General features: G+C 53.5%; 2 protein-coding genes across 2 annotated transcripts in view; both read right to left on the reverse strand.

The window, feature by feature from the left end:
- Positions 1-5,732: 5,732 nt before the first annotated feature.
- On the reverse strand, positions 5,733-14,539 carry EEF1G (eukaryotic translation elongation factor 1 gamma). The gene is made up of 10 exons (XM_069066132.1): positions 14,453-14,539; positions 13,494-13,652; positions 13,127-13,190; positions 12,843-12,985; positions 11,271-11,414; positions 10,921-11,050; positions 9,594-9,801; positions 6,307-6,479; positions 6,109-6,233; positions 5,733-5,974 (listed from the first exon to the last, which is right to left on the reverse strand). Exons 1-10 carry the CDS (start codon positions 14,462-14,464, stop codon positions 5,816-5,818), a joined length of 1,317 nt encoding a protein of 438 aa, XP_068922233.1. The 5' UTR covers positions 14,465-14,539; the 3' UTR covers positions 5,733-5,815.
- A 630-nt stretch (positions 14,540-15,169) lies between these two features.
- Positions 15,170-20,493, reverse strand: part of TUT1 (terminal uridylyl transferase 1, U6 snRNA-specific) — a 10,064-nt gene continuing 4,740 nt past the window's right edge. Inside the window, exons 5-9 of the mRNA XM_069066133.1 lie at positions 20,332-20,493; positions 19,742-19,851; positions 18,822-18,932; positions 18,505-18,597; positions 15,170-18,298 (exon numbers count right to left, since the gene is read on the reverse strand). The exon at positions 20,332-20,493 is cut by the window's right edge and continues 200 nt beyond it. Coding sequence (XP_068922234.1) covers positions 17,208-18,298; positions 18,505-18,597; positions 18,822-18,932; positions 19,742-19,851; positions 20,332-20,493 — 1,567 coding nt within the window. The 3' untranslated portion in view covers positions 15,170-17,207. The remainder of the gene's footprint in view (positions 18,299-18,504; positions 18,598-18,821; positions 18,933-19,741; positions 19,852-20,331) is intronic.

Below are 20,493 nucleotides of genomic sequence, written 5' to 3' on the forward strand. Positions count from 1 at the left end.
TGTGTGTGTGTGTAAGCATCATTAAAACGCTGGGGATGAGGTTACTCTCACTTTCACCTCCAGCCAGAGTTCCGGACCAGAGCAAGGCGATGAGAGAGACACAGAAGCCAGGCAAGATTTTACATGTAGCTACATGAATGGCTCCCTGACCTGGGTCTGTGTGTTTCACTCAGAGAATGCACTGGTCTGCTTTTCCTTGGGAGTTCCCTCCCTTTGTCTGGGAGCAAAGCAATTAGAAGCCCTGGGCCACCATTGGACATTTCCCTTCCAGGGACAAAAGAGCAAGGAAACTGGGAGCCCCACAGGGCAGGGCACCCCAGGGCTTCCCCCACACACACGTACACAGGTCACTGCCAGCACTCTCTCAGGAACCTAAGATGAACAAAGGGGAAGATCCTGGAAGGTTGTGGTGCCCACAGGTGAGGACAGAGAGAGTGAATCAGAGGTGTTGAGTGGAAGGGACTGGCGGCTAGCTACCAATCGATCAGCATTTCTTTTTTTTTTTTTTTTTTTGCTTTTTGGAGGGCAATTGGGGTCAATAACTTGCCCAGAGTCACATAGCTAGTTTTAAGTGTCTGGGGCCTAATCCGAACTCAGGTAGGTCCTCCTGACTCCAGGGCCAGCACTCTACTCACTGCCACGTAGCCACCCCTCAATCAGCATTTCTTAAGTGCTTTGGAACTCCCATGAAAAGGAATACCAGGGTGTTCTCTGGAAGAAGCCCCCAAACACCAGCCAGTGAGTGACTCATGCAACCCATGTCAAAGTTTGCCGGGCCTCTCTCAGGAACACCCTCCAGTCTGGAGCCCCTGTTGGAGGTGAGAGTAAGACATCTGAGGGGATTTGAACCTGGGCCTCATTTCTTTCTGGACCATGGAGTAACATAAAGGTGGTCTGGGGTAGGCCTGAGAGGCCCTGGCTTTCTTTTTTGAATGGGGCAGGGCACCCCCTTCTCTACCACCAATACCCTTCCCCTTTTGGGTCGGCCTTTTCTCCATCTTCCTTTCTGAGGACTCTCTGAGGAAATTGGAAAGGGTGGTAAAGGGCAATGAGTCCTGGGTTCAAATCTAGCTTCTGCCACCTCTCTGAGCTGTACCTGGAACAGAGTAAGGACTTTTCTGCACTTGCTGCCTGACTAGCCTTGGAAATGTCACTTAACCTCCACAGGCCTCAGTTTCCTGATCTGTAAAAGGAGGATAGTGGACAAGATTCCTTCTGAATTCCTTTCCAGACCAAAGTATATGATCCTGTGATAAGATTTCCCCACTATGAGGCTGCAGTTGTCTCCTCAAAGGAATGTTCTCAAATATCCCTCAGGTTTTCAAAGAATAACCATCCCTGTATCGTTGGGACTTGTAAGGTTGTGAAAGACTTTACATGCAGAATCTCATCTGATCTTCACAAAACCCTGGGACCCAAGTGCTCTGTTTTTTATCTCCATTTTCCAGATAGGGAAACTGAGGCTCAGGAAGGGCCAGTGATGTCCTTGTGGTCACAAAGCTCCTGAGTATCTGAGGTAAGATTCAAAACTAGCTCTTGCTGACTCCAGCTGTGGCACAAAAGCCTGGGGTCAGGTGCTATTATTATCCTATTTTACAGATGAGGAAACAGAGGCAGAGAGGTTCAGCGAATGCCTGAGGTAACACTCAGGTTTTCCCACCTCCAAGTTCCACACCTCGAACCCCTATGTGACAAGAATACCGGGTTTAAGTCAGAAGATATGGGTTCAAATCTCACCTCTGCCACTGCCCCCTCTTGAGGCCTTGGTCTCCTCATCTAGAAGACAAAAGGGCTAAACTAGGTTCTGTTCCACTCTAGAACCATGACCTTATGATTCTTTCCTGTTTGGGGATTTTGACCAATAGGAGCTTGTATATATAAATAGGCCTTTTCTAAGAGCCTCTGGTGAGAACTAAGAAAAAGTACTGCCTCCTGCTTGTCAAAAGACCTGGGTTCAAATCCAACCTCCCAGTACTTACAACCTGCATGATTTTAGGTCAGTAGTTTAACCTTTCAGGGTCTCAGTTTCCTCAAATGCGAAGTGAGGAGGATGGATGAGATGACCTCTCAAGTCCCTGCCAGTTCTGAATCTGATCAACTCCAAGGGTGCTAGCCTTGGAATCCAGAGACAGCTGCATTTGAATGTTCCTTGGATGCTTACTGTGTGACCTTGAGCAAGTTACACCCTCTGGGACTTTTCTCCAGTATAAAATGTAGGGATTGAGCTAGATGATCTGCTCTAAATCTAGTCATCTGATCCCTCAAACCCTGAGTTCAAATATGACGTTTACCTACTGTATATAACCTCAGCCCCCCCCCCAAACCTCAGTTTCCTCATTTTTAAATAACATTCAAGGGGCGGCTAGGTGAATAGAGCACTGGCCCTGGAGTCAGGAGGACCTGGGTTTGGATCCCGCCTCAGACACAACACAAAAAAAATAGCCATGTGACCTTGGGCAAGTCCCTTAACCCTGATTGCCCTCAAAAGAAAAGCAACAAAAACCAAAAACATTCTATTGGTGTCTTTTATTTCTTACATCATTATAGTTACCCCAAGTATCCTTCCCTGCCCCCCCCCAAGATAACCATCATATATAACAAGCAATTATCACTTAAAGAGGAAAAAAAATGGACACAATTGAAAAAGTGTTATTCAACAGCCATGGAGCCCCCACCTTGGCGGAGCAGGGCCTGGGGGTGTCCTCGAATCTCTCATCCTTGCAGCCCTGCTCCAGCTTCAGCATTTCACCACGGGCACTTTGACTTGGGGTGGTTCTTCCCCTTTTCATTGCTGTGGTTACGGTGAGTGTTGTTTTCTTGTTTCTGCTGACTTTACTCTGCATTAATTCCCAATTTCTCTGTATTAATCACATACATAATTTCTTACAGCATAATAATATTCCATTTTCATGTACCGATTTGTTTAGCCATTCCTCAATCGATGGCCATCTACTTTGTTTCCAACTCTTTATCACAAAAAGTACTATGATAAATATTTTGGTGTATGTGGGGATATCAACAGCTTCCTTAGAATATGAGCCCAGTATACGGAGGCCCGGGTTCAAAGAGGATGATCATTTTAATTACTTGCATAATTCCAAATCTTTTTCCAAAGTGGGTTTCCCTTTCACAGTTCCACCAACAATGTATCGGTCGTGTCATCCCACACCCCACCTCCAGTAGACTACTGCTATCTTTTATCATCTTTGCCAGTTTGCAGGGTGTGATTGATTTCCTCTTATGTTAAATGAGGGGATGGAACTTGAGGACTGGCAGCTCTAAATGCGGAACGAGCATTGCCTGCTTCCCCACTCCTAGATTCGCGCGTCTTCTTCCTCTAGGCTGAGCACTACCCGAAGCTCCAGACCAATCCTTCCGCAGGGTATAGGGAGGGCTGGGGCTCCAGCATCTGGCCTGGAGTTCCGGATGGACCCCCGCTTCCTCCTTGCGGGGGTCCGGGGGGGGGGGGGGGGGGGGGCCCCCCCGCGCGGGGGGGGGGGGGGGGGGGGGGGCGGGGAAAGGGGCAAGATCCCGGAATGGCGGAGGGGATGCGGTTCGGTGACTCAGGCAGGCCGCCCAGAGGCAGGGCGGGGACCGAGAGAACGAACTCCAGATGTGCTCCCCTCCCCCTACATCTGGCCAGGGAACCACGCGGCCCTTAACTCCGGCCGCTCCTACCCCCTATCCCGAGTTGCCCCCCTGTCCCCCAAACCTAGACCAGCTTCTCCGGTTCCCTCCCCTTCCTCTCAGGGAGCGCCCCCAGCCCCTCCTGCCCCGTCCGGGCTCCCCTCCCTTTCTCCCCTAAACCGCCGGGGCTGCAGGATGCTGGGGTGAGTCACGCTTCCTGCGCTCGTCCTGGGAGGCCCAGCCCAGGACGGCAGCCCCCCGCCCCCGCCCGCCCCCCAGAGCGGCCCTGGCACGGTCGGTCCGCCCCGAAACCTCCTCGCCCCCCGGGTGGCAGCGCTCGGGGTCACGGACCACCGCCTCCGTGTCTAGGCTCTGCCCTTGGGGCTGGTGCCTTAATTTACTGGCGTTTGGCCGTCCCACGGAGGACGCGACTAGCATACAATGAGCGCCTAATAAATGCTTATTGAAAGACCCGGGCCTACAGCAGCCTCCAGTCTTTTAGGGAGGCGCTCTTCCCCCCACCGCCACACCCCTTGGCCCGCATCACACTTTTGAGCAAAGTACTTGGGCCTCAGTGCACTCCCATAGACCCAAGGCTCTTCCGCTAACAGGCACCTGCCCAAGGAGGCAACATTTAGGCAGCGTCTACATGGCGGCTCCCATCGATAGCTCTGACAGGGCAGGACCCTTCTCGGCTCTAACCCTTACCCAGGGCTTAATAAAAACTTGATAATGCCGATTATTCACAATATAGAGGCTCCTTCATAAGGCTTCTAAATAGCCAGGTTGGGGGGGGGGGAGTTTAGCCTCCCAAGCCAATCCCACACGACTGAACAGAGCCTTGCATCCACGGAACCAGAGTTCAGATTCTGCCTCAGAAACCTGAGACTAGAAAGGTCTACACAGGCATGCACCAGCCAGATAAACTCAGGTCCTGTTTAGATGCTGCTGGGGAAACCGTGAGGAGGGAAACACCGTCTTAAACCTGGGAGTTTGAATGGAGCTGATGAGAATCAGGGAGGGCTTTCTGACCAGGCTAAAATCCTCAAGGAAGCTGGGGATTTGAAGAGATGGGGGTGGATCTCCTCCCCACTTCAGTCACTACCACAGCCAGGCCCAGATGATAGCCTACAATAGCCCTGCAAAGTCTATAAAGCACCATATGATCACATTTGAAAGACCCTGCAGCTAAGACATCATGATCCTCTTTCTGGGGAGAAAATGGAACCTTGAATTCTCTTATCAACCCTCCAAGCCCATGTGAAGAGGCTGAGAGAGGAGTGGGGGAGCAGTGGGAAACTCTGAGGCTGCAGGGGGGCCAGACAGCTTCAGGGAGGTCCCAGCTCCACTGGTCTGGCACCCCCTCATGCTATAACCTGGCACTTTGGCTGCTAGGGGCACAGCAACCTAGCCCAAAGCTGGCAAAAGACCACACCTGGGCTGGCAGAAGAGGCCTGGAATCAAGGAATAAGGTCAGACTCACTGGAAACCTCCACCTAGGCCTTTGCTCACTAACCTTCCATGCTAGAATGGCATGAGGCCAGGGCAGGATCCAAGGTGAAAGAATTATCACAGATCTTTTGAGACATGAAGGCCTGCAGTGCCCCCAGGCCAAGCGGCTTTCTGATTGGTCCAAGGGCAGAATGGGGGGGGGGGGGGAGGCACCAGGTCCCTCCCTCTTCCCAAAAGCCAAGGAGAGGCCTTAAAAGTCAGTCAGGAGCCCCATCCTCTTTGCCTGGGGTTGGGGGTGGGGTGGGATTTATCCAGAGCTGGGACTTTAGAGGGCACCTGGATTAGAGAAGCAAACTAAGGCCCAGGGTGGTCAAGTGAGGGGCCACAGAGAATTCAAGGCCAGTCCTGCCCTCTTCCTTACAGCATCCACCACTGCAGGGGACACGCCTGGTCTGTGCTCAGTCTCAGTAGGCAGATGGGACAGTAAGTCAACCCCTCGGTCTGGACACTCACCACATCCAGCTACACTTTTTAAGAAAGGCGGGGGGAAGGAGAGGAAAAGAGACTGAGACAGACAGACACTACAGAGCCCAGCCCACACACTGTGGGGGGCCAGCTGGTTCCCTAAATAACGGGAGACACTCAAGTGGGGGTTTCTGTGTTCAGTTTCGTTTAATGACTGGCACCTCCCTGCAGAGGAGGAAGCAGGCAGCTAGGTGGTAGCAGGGGAGGGTGTTCACTTGAAGATCTTGCCCTGATTGAAGGGTTTGCCCACGTGCTGGAAGGCCCCCTCCCAGGAGAAGTACTCTCGGACCATGGTCTGGGCCTCCTCACTGCCAGGATCCAGCTTGCGCCACGTGTAGGACTCGTAGTCTACCTGCCAGTCTGGACTCAGCTGTAAAGAAAAGGGGAGCAGTGAGTGATGGGCAGGAGAGGCCCAGCACCCCCCAACCTTCTAGCACACCAGCCCACAGGCAAGGACAGGAAACCCGTGTGCCCAAGGCCTGAGCAGAGCAAGTCCCAGCTCACCGGGAAGGCGAGTTCCTGGCCCCGGAAAACCCAGACTCCAGAAATGGCGCTGCTATTATTGGTGCCAAAAAGGATGACGCTGGCAAAGGCATTCTTCCTCAGCTTGTCCAGGCGCTGGAACATTCCTGGGGGAGAGAAGCGTCAGCCTCGGGCTGGGTCCCCCCGGGCCCTGCCAAGCCGGCCCCTTCGCCCACTTACCAGTGATGAGGTTGCAGCTCATGAAGGTCTGGCTGAGCTCCTGGGGGAAGCGGTACTCGGCATACCACAGGGACCAGCCATCACGGTCGAAGTGCTCCCAGAAGTACGGCAGGGCCACCGTCAGCGTGTCTTCATTGGAGTACTTTCGCTTAAACTCATCCAACACAAATGTGCTGCAGGGAAGGCAGAAAACGAGAAGGGTCAGTGTGGACAGCACTCCAGGGATGCTGGGATGCAGCCCATGCAGGAGGGAGCCTGCACAGAGCCTGGGGTACAAAAAGCATTTGTAAACAGGGCAGCAGGTGGGGTGGGCCATTCCCAGCATCCCATTTCCCTTACTACCCTTCCCCCCAGCAGCTATGACCGGCATGTGGAGGGCGTGGGCGCTGAGGGAAGGAGGCTCCAGCAGGCAGTCACTGCTGCCCCCTGGCGTCCACTCCTGCTCCATCCACAGACTCGCTCCCTTCCCCTGCCCCCTAAACCCATCTTGGAGCCTGAGGTCACAGAAGGAAACCTGGACCAAGGCGGTTTCCCTCCCCTGCCCACGGTATCCTAGCCCACATCAGAGCCCAGCAGCAGCTGGCACTGGGGGTCACCACAGCTCCCGTCCTTCCCATGGAGTTACCCACAAAGGTAAATGTCTCCTGCTGCCCAAGGGCACTTTCCACTAGTGAGAAGGATCAACACTGGGCTGGGGGTGGGGCCCTTCCTGCCACACTGCTGCCACTGTTTGGTGATCTGAGACTGGTCCTGGTCTTTCCTCTAGTCCATAAACTCCTTGGCTTCCTGCTGCCTCAAAGGTAAAGGTGGACCCCTCTAGGGAGCTTTCTTTTTTTTCCCAGCCAAAGGAAAATAAAGTTTATTAAAGATCCACCATATTGGTCAGACTCTTGAGAAATCTCACCATTGGCTAGACTCAAGGAATCCGAGCCTCTAAGGGACTTTCAAAGCCCTTTACCACCTGGCCCTTCACTCCCCCCACTCACTCTGTAATCACCAAGAGGGGCTAAAGGACCCAGCAAAGTGCATAGAAGGACCCACTGCATTTATACTAAAACCACTCGGATCTACAAAGTAGAAGGAATTCCACGATACTACCAATTTAAATCACAATAATTTTACAAATAGGGAAACTGCCAAGGTGAAGATCTTAAGACGAACAGAGACATCAACCTCCCACTGATCTCAATGATACATGCCCAGCCACAACATACAAGTCACAGACCCTTGGGGCCCAAACCACTCTGCCCCCAGGGCACAGCCATGGGCAGACCAGTCCGTTAAAATGGACTGCAGGGGACTGACCAATGACAACCAAGTGACAATAATGCTGCAGGCACTTCCTGTGACAGCTAAGAACTGGGAAGAGTGTCCCAGGGTGTGCTTGAGCTTCGGGAAGTGGCAGGTGTCTGGTGGTGCCGGGCGGGGCCTGGTTGGGGAGGGGCCCTTGGACGATGTCCGGCCACAGAGCTCAGGCCCTGAAAACACCCCCTGACTATTTCAATGCTGTCATCAGCAGTTTCAGCTTCCACTCTTTTCCTTTTTACCTGATAAAAAATACCATTTGTTACATGGAACACCTCTCTGTGAGGAGACTGGATGATTGAGTGGGAGAAGGAAAGGACACTAGGGGACGTTACAGTGATGTAAAAAACAACAAAATCCTATTAAGGAAAAAAGAAGAGTCCTGTGAGCCTGTGTCTCTGGCTTCAGGGCACAGCTGAAATACAAGCATCTAGGGCCACCTCTGGGACAAAGGGGAAGGAAGCCAAGGGCATTTCAGAGCAAGAGCAAATTAAGCCCACTGTCAGAGTGAAAAACTGTTTTACAAAATATTACTTTTGGTGCCCACAGAGATCCCTAATTTAATGCCTGAAAGACCCTTCCAGATCACTTTGCCCAGGAGGCCATGGCCAGGTCCAGAGATCTGTATTAGGGTCCAAGAATATGGAGGGAAAAAGATCACACCTTAATTTTCACTGTTGCCTTCACTTATTTAAGAAATCACCCCAAGGGGTCCAGGCCACAACAGAGATTAAGAACCCCTGGTCCACCCAATGCCTTCCTCTGCAGGATGCCCAGCCTGGCTCCCAAATCCACAAGGCGGGCCTTCCTTCCTCTCTCCATCACAAGGCTACAGGATGCTCCAGAAGGGGCAAAGGCCACTAGCACGTTCTGTGCATGCACAACCGCAGATCAGGACCAGGAGATCAACTGAGAGACATTTGAGCTTAGTGAGCAGGGGCATGACGGACTGGCGGGCCACCCAGTCCCAAATGCAGACCCCCAGCTGCCTCTACAGAATGGCCTGGGGTCTTTGGGTCCAACAGCTGCTGGACAAGCATCTTTGGGGTTAAGAGTGAAGGCCATGTAAGCGGCAATGCCCACAGGCTCTGGGGAATGCTGGGATCCATCCCCTAAGGATCAGCTAGCTGTCACCTTCCTCCTCCTCACTGCACCTGGCCTCCAGGTGAGATACTCAGAGCCAGCCAGGACAGAAACAATAACTGGCTTTCACAGGCGACATTAATAGCCAGAGGCCGCCCAATCTCTCCAGGTCTCTGCATCAGCTACCTCACTTCTGGCCAGGACCCTCCTCTTCCTCTTGGGGATCTCATCAATCCCCACGGGCCCATGACCTCCCGCTCTAACATTCAGCCACTGCCACATCTCTGACTGCACACATCCCAGCAGACCCCTGAAACTCACCTTGTTCAGAACACACTTCCTCCTCCTCTCCCTATTACTGCTATGAGCCTGGCATCAGGACATCTCCTCATTCTCACTTCCCCCTCTCACTTACCAAACATTTCTCCACCCCTCTCACCTGGACTACTACAAGAAATACCTCATGGAATCTCCCGATTCCAATCAACTCTACACACAGGTGCCAAGGAAGGTCAGTCTCCTGCTCAGTAAGCTCCCATGGCTCCCTATTACTTGCAGGATCAAGATACTTTTTTGGGGGGAGGGGAGGGCAATTGGGGTTAAGTGACTTGCCCAAGGTCACACAGCTAGTTTTATTGCAGAATTCAGATAAACCCTTTTGTGGCATTTGGCACTCTTTATCGTCCAGTCCCTTCCTGACTGGCCGGCCTCTCCCTCCCTCCATGGCTGGAGCTAAGGTACATCTCCTGGGCAGACCCAGTGACTGACATGCCATCCCCCCACTGGAAGTAGGCTCCTTGAGGGAAAGCATAGCCCAGGGCCTGGCCCATATAGTGCTTCTAATTAACCGGTAGCAGTAGCACAGTCCCCTGCCAATGCCTATCTGGGGCGTCTCCTACCTCTTGGGCAGGTGGGCAAAGGGATCCTTGGCCTTGGGCTCCGCAGCTAGGGCCTGGTCACACTCATCCATCTCCTCCTCAGGGCTGGGAGCCACAGCTGCCTTCTTCTCTTCCTTCCGCTCTGCCTGGGCCTTGGGTTTCTCTTCTCGCTGTCCCTTCTCTTTTCTTGGGACCTCCTTCTTGGGCTGAGTCTCAGCAAACTTTTTAGCTAGAGAAAGGGAGAAACAGGACCCGATAAAGCCCCATCTCTGGCACGGGACTCTGAGAGCAGAGATGGACTGAGGATTGAGGCACAGCCTCTACCCTAAGCAGCCCCACTCAGCACCCAGCGCCCTGGAAAGCAGCAGCTATCAAAACCTGGGGAAAGGCTCCAGAACAAAAAAGCCAGGACAGAACAGATGGGAAGACCACTCAACCCAATGCCTCAGGTCTCCGTAAGTCCTTATTTGACCAGAATAGCCAGGAAGCAGTCAGGCAGAAATCAGATTTAGACCAACGCCTTATACCACATACCATATTGAGAAATCAAAGATGAGGCCACAAAGAACAAGAAGAAAAGTAATTACAATTATAACCAATTGCAAAAAATAAGAGTCCTGAACATATGAAACTTAAAAGGTTCTGTATGATTAAGAATTTAGTAGCAGCCAAGTAAGGAAAATCTTTGGTCAGCTATCTCTGACAAAGGCCTGACTGACGAGATGACTGAGGCAAGTACTGGGTGCATGAATGCAGAGCCCTCAATACACCAGCAGTCAAGAACAAGGACACACAAGCACAAGAATGATCAACGCCCCGCCCCAAGTTCTGCAATAAGCCAGCAAGGGGGTGCTGCCCTGAGGGCTGAGCAGAGGGCAGACTGACCAGAACCTCTGACCCCACCCACCCAAGCTCATTCACAAGAACCCTCTACAACAAAATTCCCCTTCTGTACCATGGAAACTTGATGCCCATTGACTGGGTGGGGTACGGCTGAACATGAGTGATGGAACATGACTGTACCATTAGAAAATGACCGTGAAGAAACATGGGAAGACAACTGAACAGACGCAGAGTAAGGCAAACAGGAAAACACACTGACAACAGCAAAAAACAATCGGTGCCAAGGAGGAATGGTGGCACCAGCGAGGAACAGCGACTGAGCTCGGCCCCAAGGACACAGCAGATGCCTATCTCTGCCTCTTTGGTGGAGGTGGGGGGCCACAGACGGGCAACACTCTGAGAAGAGCTAGTGGGAGAACACGGTGGGAAGGCATCACCAACGCTGACCTTCAAATACCCAACAAACGCTTCCTGGTTCTCCCTCCATCGTGGCACTCACACTCACCATCAAACTGCGCCATCTTCTCACAAAGCTTCACCTCTCCCAACACTGCCCGGAACTGGGGCTGGTGAATGCAGGTGAGGAACCAGCGGTTGGTGTTGGGGAAGGCCTGCCGGAACGATGGCTCCAGGACCTGGAGGGCCAGAGGGGACGGCAGCTCAGTGCTGGCCCAGCCTTACAAAGGCTCTCACCAATGAGGGAGGTGCCCCAGGTGGGAGCCGCCCAACCTACACCAGTTGGAGAGCTGGGGGCAAGCACTGACCCTCTCAAAAATCAGGAGGCAAACCCAGAGAGCGCAAAAAGGGGCGGGCCACAGAGGTGGGTCCTGGCTGGGTCCAGCCTGCCTCGCTCACCTGCTTATAGAGCCACAAGAGGGTGCACACAACTGTGATGTCAGCCAGAGTCACGCGCTCCCCCACCAGGAAGGTCCGAGTCTTCAGGTGGGCATCAAGCAGCCCCAGAACCCGCCTCACCTCCTCTTTTGCATTCTCTGTAGCCTGGCGGAGAAAAGGAAACAGTGTCCCTAGGTCACCTTTATGGTCCAGCCATGCTCTATCCGTGTGCAAGCTGCCCGGAGGTGCATCAGCTCCCTCCAGCTCAGACTCTGCCAACCTGGGCCTCCACAACAGCCCAGGCAGCTTTCCCGGCTCCTCTGCCGCCTGTGCCACTCTGGGGAGGCTTCTATCCAGTCTCAGGTTGCCTTTTCGCCCCTCTAGGGGCAGGCAGACATCCCTTCTGCAGTGCCTTCCCTGACCATGTGACCTGGCCAGGCCCCAGGGAGGGTGGGCAGGGCAGGGCAGCACCAGTGAGCCCTGCCAAAAGAGGTCAGAGAGGAAATGTGCTGAGGTGACCAACAGCTGACAGTGCTGTATTCTCCCATTACAACTTGGCCACACTCGCTCACTGCCTTCTAAAGTCTCTCTCCAATGCTAACTTCTACCAATTTAGAAACCATAGGATGCAGAACTGGAGGGAATTTTCAAAGTCATCTGGTCCAACACCCTCCCTTACAAAGGAAGAAACTGAGGCCAGAGAAGAGAGACTATCTGGCCAAGGTCAGAGGCAGAAGCTGGGCTCAAAACTCACTCCCCCTCTGGGAGGCTGGGCTCAGGGCACCACCTGGAAGAGGGCCCTGGATGGTGAGTGTCTCTGGCTAAAACTGTACGAGACAAGCCTGAGCATCCTGGTCACACCTACGCCAATTCTCAGGGGTCAAAGACCGAGAGAAGGGGCAGCTGCTGGCACAGTGAACAGAGCACCAGCCCTGAAGTTAGGAGGACCTGAGTTCAAATCCTGCCTCAAACACAAAAACTAGCCCTGTGGCCCTGGGAAAGTGGCTTAACCCTAAATGCTTTCCAAAACAAAGACCAAGAGAAACATCCCATGGACCATTCTCTTCAAGCTCGGCTACTCAGGCCCTCAGGGTCCTGGAGGATCCAAGGGCTCCTTCTATCCGCAGGGATCCCCATCAAAGCCCCTCCCTTCAATCAAGCACAAACACCTCCTCTGCCAGGCACTGAGCCAGCTTCTAAAGATACCAGAGTCCCTGCCCTCAGAGAGCTTATACTCCATCAGAGAAGACAACACGTGTGTGTGTCTGTGTGTGTGTACAGGAGATCAGCAAATGAAGGAAGGAGGGGGTGCCTGAACTGAATCCTGAGGGAAACCACATTGTCTAAGAGGGAACAATGAGGAAAGGGAACATTCCCAGCCATGGCGGGTGGCCAACACAAAGCAAGAGAGGCAGCCAGTCTGAGTGGACCATAGAGAAAGGCAGCCCCAGCAGGACTGACATCGGCTGGCCAAGAGGAGACCAAGGCCATCCTTGACCTGCCCCCCTCATCCATGTTCAGTTCATCTTGTCCTAGCCAAGATCAGGCCTCGAGCTGCCCTGTGTCCGGCGGCGCCCCACTCCCAGAGCTCACCTGTTTGTTGTGGTGCATGATGCCAAGAGTGGGGAACACCCAGGTACTGGCTGGAGGAACGATGTCACTGTCAGCAAAACTCACCCACTGGATCACCTGGGCAGCAGCCTCAGGGGTCGAGCCTCGAAGGTCATCATTGCTCACTGCACAAGGGGGAAGAGGAAGAGGTCAGTCTATGAGGACAAGGCTCAGAGTTCCCACCACCCCCAAAACAGCCTTCTAACCACAAACAGCTTCCCTAAGCCCCTGCCCATCCAACCCCCTCCAACAGCCCCCACAATTACCATAGTGTGCAATGGCGTTGCTTTCAAACACACAGAACCCATCATCACCCTCAAACGCTGGAACCTGGGGGTGAAAGCAGATAGAAATGACCCTACCTCGTGGAAAACCACAGGGACCCATCACCAGCAGCCTGAGGGCAAGGCCAGTGCTTTCTGCTCCTCCACAAAGGGTCTGGCACAGTGCTAAGCCAACACAGGGATTCAGACCCCTTTCTCCCACCCACAGAACCTAGAATGGGTAGGGGGAACAGTGACTTTGGGGGGGAACAGTGACTTTGGGGGGGAACCATTCTAGGCACCAGCCCAGGATCTAGCCCCAAGATGAGAAGATGCTTGGAGAACAATGACTCTGAAAATCTCTACTCACCTTGCCCGCAGGAAATTTTCGGAGGAATTCGGGGGTGCGGTTGGTCTGACCAAAGTGGAAGTGGGGAGGTGCGGACAGTACGCGGATCTGGGCCCCACTGTACTGTGCAGCAATGAGGGCCTTGAAGGCCCGCCAGTTTTCAGGGTATGTGTACAGGGTCTGGGAAGACAATGCAAAGACAGTGAAAGGGACCAAGGGGGCCCCCAATACCCCCTTCTCCTCGAGGCCATGCTCCACCGGGCATCAAGCACTCAAGTCTCACCAGGCCGTTAAGGGGAAGCCACCATGCCCAGGAGGGTCAGATGGAGCCCCCGGAGAAGGGACTTCTGGGCTCCCAACCCCACCCCCCGACCCAGGCAGCCAACGAACAAGCACTAAGAGGGGCTCACTGGGCAGGCGGGGCTGGAGACACAGCAGCCCGGGGCCAGGGGCCCGAGGCCCAGCATCCCAGGGGCTGAATCGGCGCTGGCTGAACACCTGGGCTCGGCCCCAAGGATTCAGCCTTTCCCGCCAGCCCCCATGGGGGCGGGGACCAAAGCGCTGCCAGCCCCCCCCCCCTCCCCGCCCCCCCCAGCCCCCCCCCGCCCTTGGCCTCCCCCTCACCCCGCTGGGCCCGGCTCCCGGGTCAGGCCTCCGGCGCCGGGGCCCTTATGAAGGGCAGGGAGTCCGAAGGCCGGCCGGTGAGTGACGGGGCTGGGAGGCGGGCCCGCGCGGGGATCTCCGAGGGCTCAAGCGCCCAGGCAGGCCCAGGCACCCGGCTCCGGCGGCGGCACGGGCCGGCCTCAGTTTCTCCCCCCGCCGCCTCCTCTGGGCCCGCGGGCGGGGCCCACAACGACCCCCCCGGCTGGGGCCTGGCCCCCCCCACGCTGCGGACCCCTCCTGGAGGCGGGTGGCGGCGGGGGGGACGGGGGGTGGCGGGGGGAGCGCCCCCCCCCAGGGCCCGAGGCCGCCGAACTCACCCCGGCCGCCATGGGGATTCCGCAGAGAAAGGGGGTGGGGACGTCGGCGCTGCCGCAAAGTGAGTCCGGCCGGGGGGGGGGGGGCGGGGGGGGGGGGAGGAGGGAGGGAGGGACGGGCGGGTGGGAGGGAGGAGCGGCCGGAAAGCGAGGAAGGCGTCGAACGGAGCCTCGCGACAGGAGGGCGAGCCCTCCCCTCACCGGCCGAAGTCGCGAAGCGGAGCGCGCCTGCGCACAGGGCGCCGCCGAAGGCCTCGCCTCGAGGGCAGTCGGTTGGCTTCCGAGCCCCTGGGAGTCTTCTCCTCTGCCCCGCCCCGCCCCGCCCCGCCCCGCGGAGAAGGCTCGGCGGGCGGGCGAGCCACCCTAGAGGCTGCCCGAGCGCGCACCCTCCCGCCTCCTAGCGCGTCCGCGTGAAGGAACTCGGAGGGCCGGGAACCCCGGCTGGCCTGCCCCGTCACTTCGTCTGGCAGCTGGGGAAACTGAGGCAGGGCGGGGAGAAGCGACTCGCTAAGAGTCACAGATCTCCATACGGCAAAGATGAGATTCAAACCCAAACCCCGCGCCTCCCCGCTTCCTCCCAGCTGGCGCATTTTGTGAACAGGGAAACTGAGGCACGCGGGTGGGGAGAGGTGACTTTTTACCAAATGTCGGCTAGGAGTGTACAGATAGCTAGTCTTTGGGTCAAGAACACGCGAGTTCAAATCCAGCCTCATACTGTAGTCTTTTTAAATATATTTTTACTTCATTAAATATTTTCTAAGCACATGTAAAAAAGTTTTAACATTCATTTTTTTAAAATTTAGTTCCAAATTCTCTTGCCCCTTCCCCTCCCCTTAAGAAAAAAATCTACATCAGTCACACATGTGAAGTCAGGCAAAACATTTCCATGTCAGCTTTGTTGCAAAAGAAAACACAGAAAAGAAATAAAAAAGAAAAATTAATTTTAACAAATCAGCCTTAATCCGCGTTCAGAATTGACCGGTTCTCTCTGGAGGTGGACAGCATTTTTCATCGTGGGTTCTTCTGAAAAGTCTCCCATCATTGTACTGCTAAGTCATTCACAATTCATCCTCACAATACTGTTGCTTTGTTCAATGTTCTTCTGGCCCTGATCAGTTCACTTTGCAACTATCCCCCCCCCCAATATTCCTTATAGCACGATAATAATCCATCTGCCATTCTCCAATGGATGGTATCCTCTTAATGTCCAATTCTTTGTCACCACAAAAAAGAGCTGCTATAAATATTTCTGTTCAAATGGGTCCCTTTCCCTTTTCTTTGACCTCTTTAGCATACAGACCTAGCAGTGGCTTTGTTGTCTAAGGCTATGCATAGTTTTATAGCCCTTTGGGTGTAACTGCATATTGTTCTCCATTAAGGCTGAACCAGCCCCACCAACATGACATTAACATCCCTGCTTTTCCACATCACTTCCAACATTTGTCATTTATTTACCTTTTCTGTCATGTTAAGTCATTCTGATGGGCCTGATGTAGTAAATCAGTTGTGTTAATGTGCATCAGGAGGGATTTAAAGCACGTTTTCATTCGCCTAAAGATACCTTTGATTTCTTCTGAAACTGCCTGCTCATATCCTTTAACCACTTATCAATTGGGGAATCCTTTTTAATGTGCATAAAGTTGGTTAAGTTCCCTGATATTTGAGAAATGAAACCTTTTATCAGATAAACTTGCAGTGAACTTTTCACCCAGTTTTCTTTTGAATTTTGGCTAATCTATTAGTTTTGTTTGCACAAAACCTTTTAAGTTTCATGTAATCAAAATTATCCATTTTATTTCCCATGATCCTATCTTTGGTTTGGTCGTAAATTCCTTTATCAATACATCCGACAGGCACATTTTCCCATGCTCTCCTTACTTCTATTACCCTTTATGTCTAATCATTTATCCCTCCTGACCTCATCATGGTATATGGTATGAAATGCCTTGTCTATGTCTATGCCTTATTTCTGCCTCTCTTCATTTCCCCAGCAGCTTTGGTCAAATGCCAAGTGCTTACCCCCAAAGTTTGGAACTTTGGAATTATCAAACACCAGATTACTAGTCACTTAATACTGTCTCCTAAATACCTCATCTACTCCACTGATAGTCCACCACTGGATTTCTTAGCCAGTACCAGATTGTTTTATTACCCTTTTGTAATATAGTTTGAAATCTGGTACTACTAGGTTGCCTTCACATTTTTCCCCATTAATTCCTTTAATGTTCTTGACCTTTTGTTCTATTTTTTCTTTTAGCTCTATAAAATAAATCATAATACGGTCAATTATGCTTAGTTTTCCTTATATTGAGCTAGCCCTGCCTTCCTGCTAGAATTCCCACCTGGTCATAACTCAGGATCTTTGTGATATATTGCTATAACCTCCATGCTAGCATTTTAAAATTTCTGTGTTGATATTAAGGAAACTGGTTGATTAGCTTTATCTGTGCTCTCTTTGGTTTCAGAAGAATTTTTAAGTGAACAAAATGCATATGATTACAAGGGAAACCTTGCACATAAGTGAAAATAAAGATATAACTCTTTTCCCCATCCAAGGTTACATCCCTCCATGAAATGTATCCAGGCTCCCAGCTAAAAATTCCTGGCTCAGACCTGAAGCTGACAATCCGATAAATTGGAAGGGATGGGATGTCTGGCATTTAAAAGTTCTTCATAACCCAGCCCCAGGGCAGTGCCCCAAAGATAGGCCCCAAGATAGAGTTCATACAAAAGCACTTTATTGCACCCCCTCTTCTCTTCAGTCTCCTTTCTCACACCCTAGGATGCCCCGAACAGTTCGAGGTAGAAAACCATGTAAGAAATGATGGAGATCTGGGAACAGACTCTGAGGATCCTGGAGCTGGGTGAGAGTGAGAAACTGACCAGGGGGGCTGGTGGAAACAGTGAAAGTGAGGAGAGGTTGTGGCCTCAGGGGAGGCACTGGCTCTGGTCTCTGCTTCCTGCTTTCCTGAGCTATCAGCTCCTGGGTCACCCGGGCCTCTGCCTGAAGCCAGCTCATTTCCCCTTTCGCTTGCTGCTGCAGCTGCCTCCGGACCCTTCGCCGCCCAAGCCACACCCGGTGCCAGAGCGTACAGAGCCAAGTCCGTGCCATCCCTGGCCCTGTCTCCTTCTCCTCTTTGGTCCCCAGTTTTTCTAGCTGCTTTACTTCTCTTTCAACTAAATGCTGCCCAAGCCCCGGCAGCCCAGGGTCCCCCATGGCTGATGATTGGCCCTCCTCATCATCAGTCTCCAGGACCATCTCTTCCACACCACCCCGTCCTTGGTGCCCCTCAGATACCTGCTGCTCTTCATTCTTCCTTTTCTCCCTCTCTAATCGTAGCCTTTTACTTGGCCCTCCCTGGGGGCACTCCTCCCCATCTCCATCTTCTTCTGGCCTCTGTCTCTTGCAGCTCTGCTCTACCTGGCACCCCAGTGTTTCCTCTAACACCTGGGTGATGGCAGCACAGAGTTGGGCAAAGGGGGCTGGAGGCAGGGGAATGGGAGTAACAGACAACAGGGAGTTGGCAGAGCTGGGCTGCAGGAGAGGAAGCAAACCCCAGTCCCGGCCCCGGGGAGACCGACGCTGGAACTGGAGGCTTCGGCAGTAATTAGCTGACTCCCGACAACAGTTCTGCAGGCGACCAGCTACCCGGCCTGTCACGTTGGCTGCCACATTGTGACTTAAGTCAAAAGGGTCCTGGAGGTTCAGAGGGCCGAGGCGTAAGCCCCCCCAGAGACCAGGGGGCAGGCCCTCAGCTACAGGCAGAGGCTGGCCTTCCCTCAGAGACAGCAGTGAGCCTCGGAGGTCCCAGCTGGAGACACAGGAAAAGAACTGGGCCAGGAGGGTAGCTGTAGGGAGGCCGAATTGAAGCCCAGTGAATATGAGTTCTTCCATATATATCCATCCAGATGAGGGGCTGGAGATAGGATTTCCCCACCCTCCTGGCTCCTGGTCTGGCTTCCAGGAGCACAAGGGCCCTATGCTCCCACCTAACCCAGTCCCAACCAAAACCCAGGCTTCTCCCTGCCACCTTGGGCTGTCTCCAGGCACTTACCAAGGGGCTCTGTGTTGGTGCTGGGCTCTAGGCGGGAGGCTTCCTGAGGGAAGCTGCAGTCCCAGCCATCCACCTCAACCCGTTCTTCCTCACCTGGGGACACCAGAGAAAAAGGAAGTTCTACCAAAGGACAGGAAACATGGAAAAGCGGTCAGGAGACAGAGATCTCACCAAGATCTCCCCAGAGAACTCACAGTCACTAAAGACAGGAGAATTGTCTGTCCACTGGGAAGACAGTGATGTGGGCAGACGCAGCTGCAGACAAGGGCGAGGGCGAGGGCGAGGGCATCAGGAGCCTCTGGCCTGGGACGTCATACCTGCCATCTGGGTGAGCTTTGTGAGAGAAGGCAGCACAGGAGGGTCCCGGGTTTGAAGGAAGTGGATCACCAAGAGAGTCAACGCATAATTACTCAGAAGGGGGCCACTCCCTGAGCAGAAAACCGAGACTTACCAGCAGCCACAGAGAGCTTCCAAGCGTAGCAGCAAGCACCCCAGCGTCCCCAGGGTGGCTGCCAGCACAGGCTCTGAGATCTGCTTTTCTAAAGGAAAGCAACTCAAAATGGGTTCACAAGCTTACTTTAATCAAACCTATGTCATTTACCTAGTTCAGGGGAAAAAGTCAGCACCCTGAACTTCAGAGAATACAAACAGAAGTTACAAGCAGACCACAAATACAGACAGAGACACAGATCAGCAGACAGGCTTCCAGCTGTCTGACCATTACATCCATACCTAGTCAGTTACCAGAGAGGGAAGTGCCAATGTCTGGGTTTTCAAAGCTGGGGCCTCAAGGGCTGCCCAGAGTCTCATCTGGCCAAATCATGTAACTCTTCCCAAAGTGAACTCCAAAGCAAAGCCTCCCATCAGGGATTATATAGCCTTCTCCTGGGTCAGAGAATGTCTTGACCCACTGCCCAATCACAAAGCACCAAGGTGTGGGCATTCCTGAAAAACAAGCCTCCTGCCACAGGCTCCATGTGACCACATTCAGCCCATTAGGGGGCAGAGTAGATTTTCCAATCAGGGAAGCTTCTCAGAGTCACTTAAGCCTATCAAGGGGCCAAGAGACAGGGAAGATCTTCAGATTCCCATTACACCAAGGCCCCTCCTGGTCACTGCCCCTAGCCTGCTGCACGTGGCCTAAGTCTCTGCCAGCCCCTGCCTTTACCCTCCCACCCCCAAGGAACATAGGAACCAGTCTGCCTACACCCCTTCTCCTCAGGCCCACCTTCCTTACCTGTCAGCCCTCGTCCCTGAGCCCAACAGCGAAGAGTATAGACCAGGGGCCGCACCCGACCATCCAGGGTACAACAGAGACTCAGGAACCGTGAATTGTATAATGCCAGCCTGGGATAAAGAGGAGACCCAGGGGATGCAGCAGTTGGAGCCTAAACATACTCCCAAGCCTGGGCCTCCACTCCACAGCTCAAGAGAACTAACACGCCCCCTCCTACTTCTGTGCCGTAGTGGTCTCCCATGGGTCTTGCAAACTAGCCTCAACTCCCAGCCTTATTTCTGGTTGCTTCCAGGCTGACCTGCCCCAAAAGAGATCACCTCTTCTCCTCCCCCCCATTCCCTCCTCCAGTTACTTTCTGCTTGGGTGGGTGTGTGTGTGGGGGATGTGGGTGGGTGGGGGGGTGTAGGTGTGTGTGTGGGGGTGTGGGTGTGTGTGGGTGGGGGTGTGTGTGTGGGTGTGTGTCTCTCTCTCTCTCAGACCTTGGGGGCAGGACAAAACAAGGACCTCAGAAAAGGCTCAGAAGCTCCCTGCTCCACAAGGGTCCCTCCTCACGCCACAGAAACACTCTTCAGGGAGTATCCCCCACATACCTGTTACTGAGAGAGACATCACCATGAAGACCAGAGGGCCGATGGCAGAATTTGACCACGGGGCGTCGAGCTGAGGGCACAGCCCAAACACTGTGCACCCCAGGGACACAGCCTCGGAGGACAGACCCAACAAGTTCCAGCATGGCCTCTCCCTCCCCCTCC

This window comes from Petaurus breviceps, unplaced genomic scaffold (assembly GCF_028583685.1).
Source record: "Petaurus breviceps papuanus isolate PSGF00001 unplaced genomic scaffold, PetGlider_PUasm1.0 90721, whole genome shotgun sequence".
In the NCBI taxonomy this organism is placed as follows: Eukaryota; Metazoa; Chordata; class Mammalia; order Diprotodontia; family Petauridae; genus Petaurus; species Petaurus breviceps.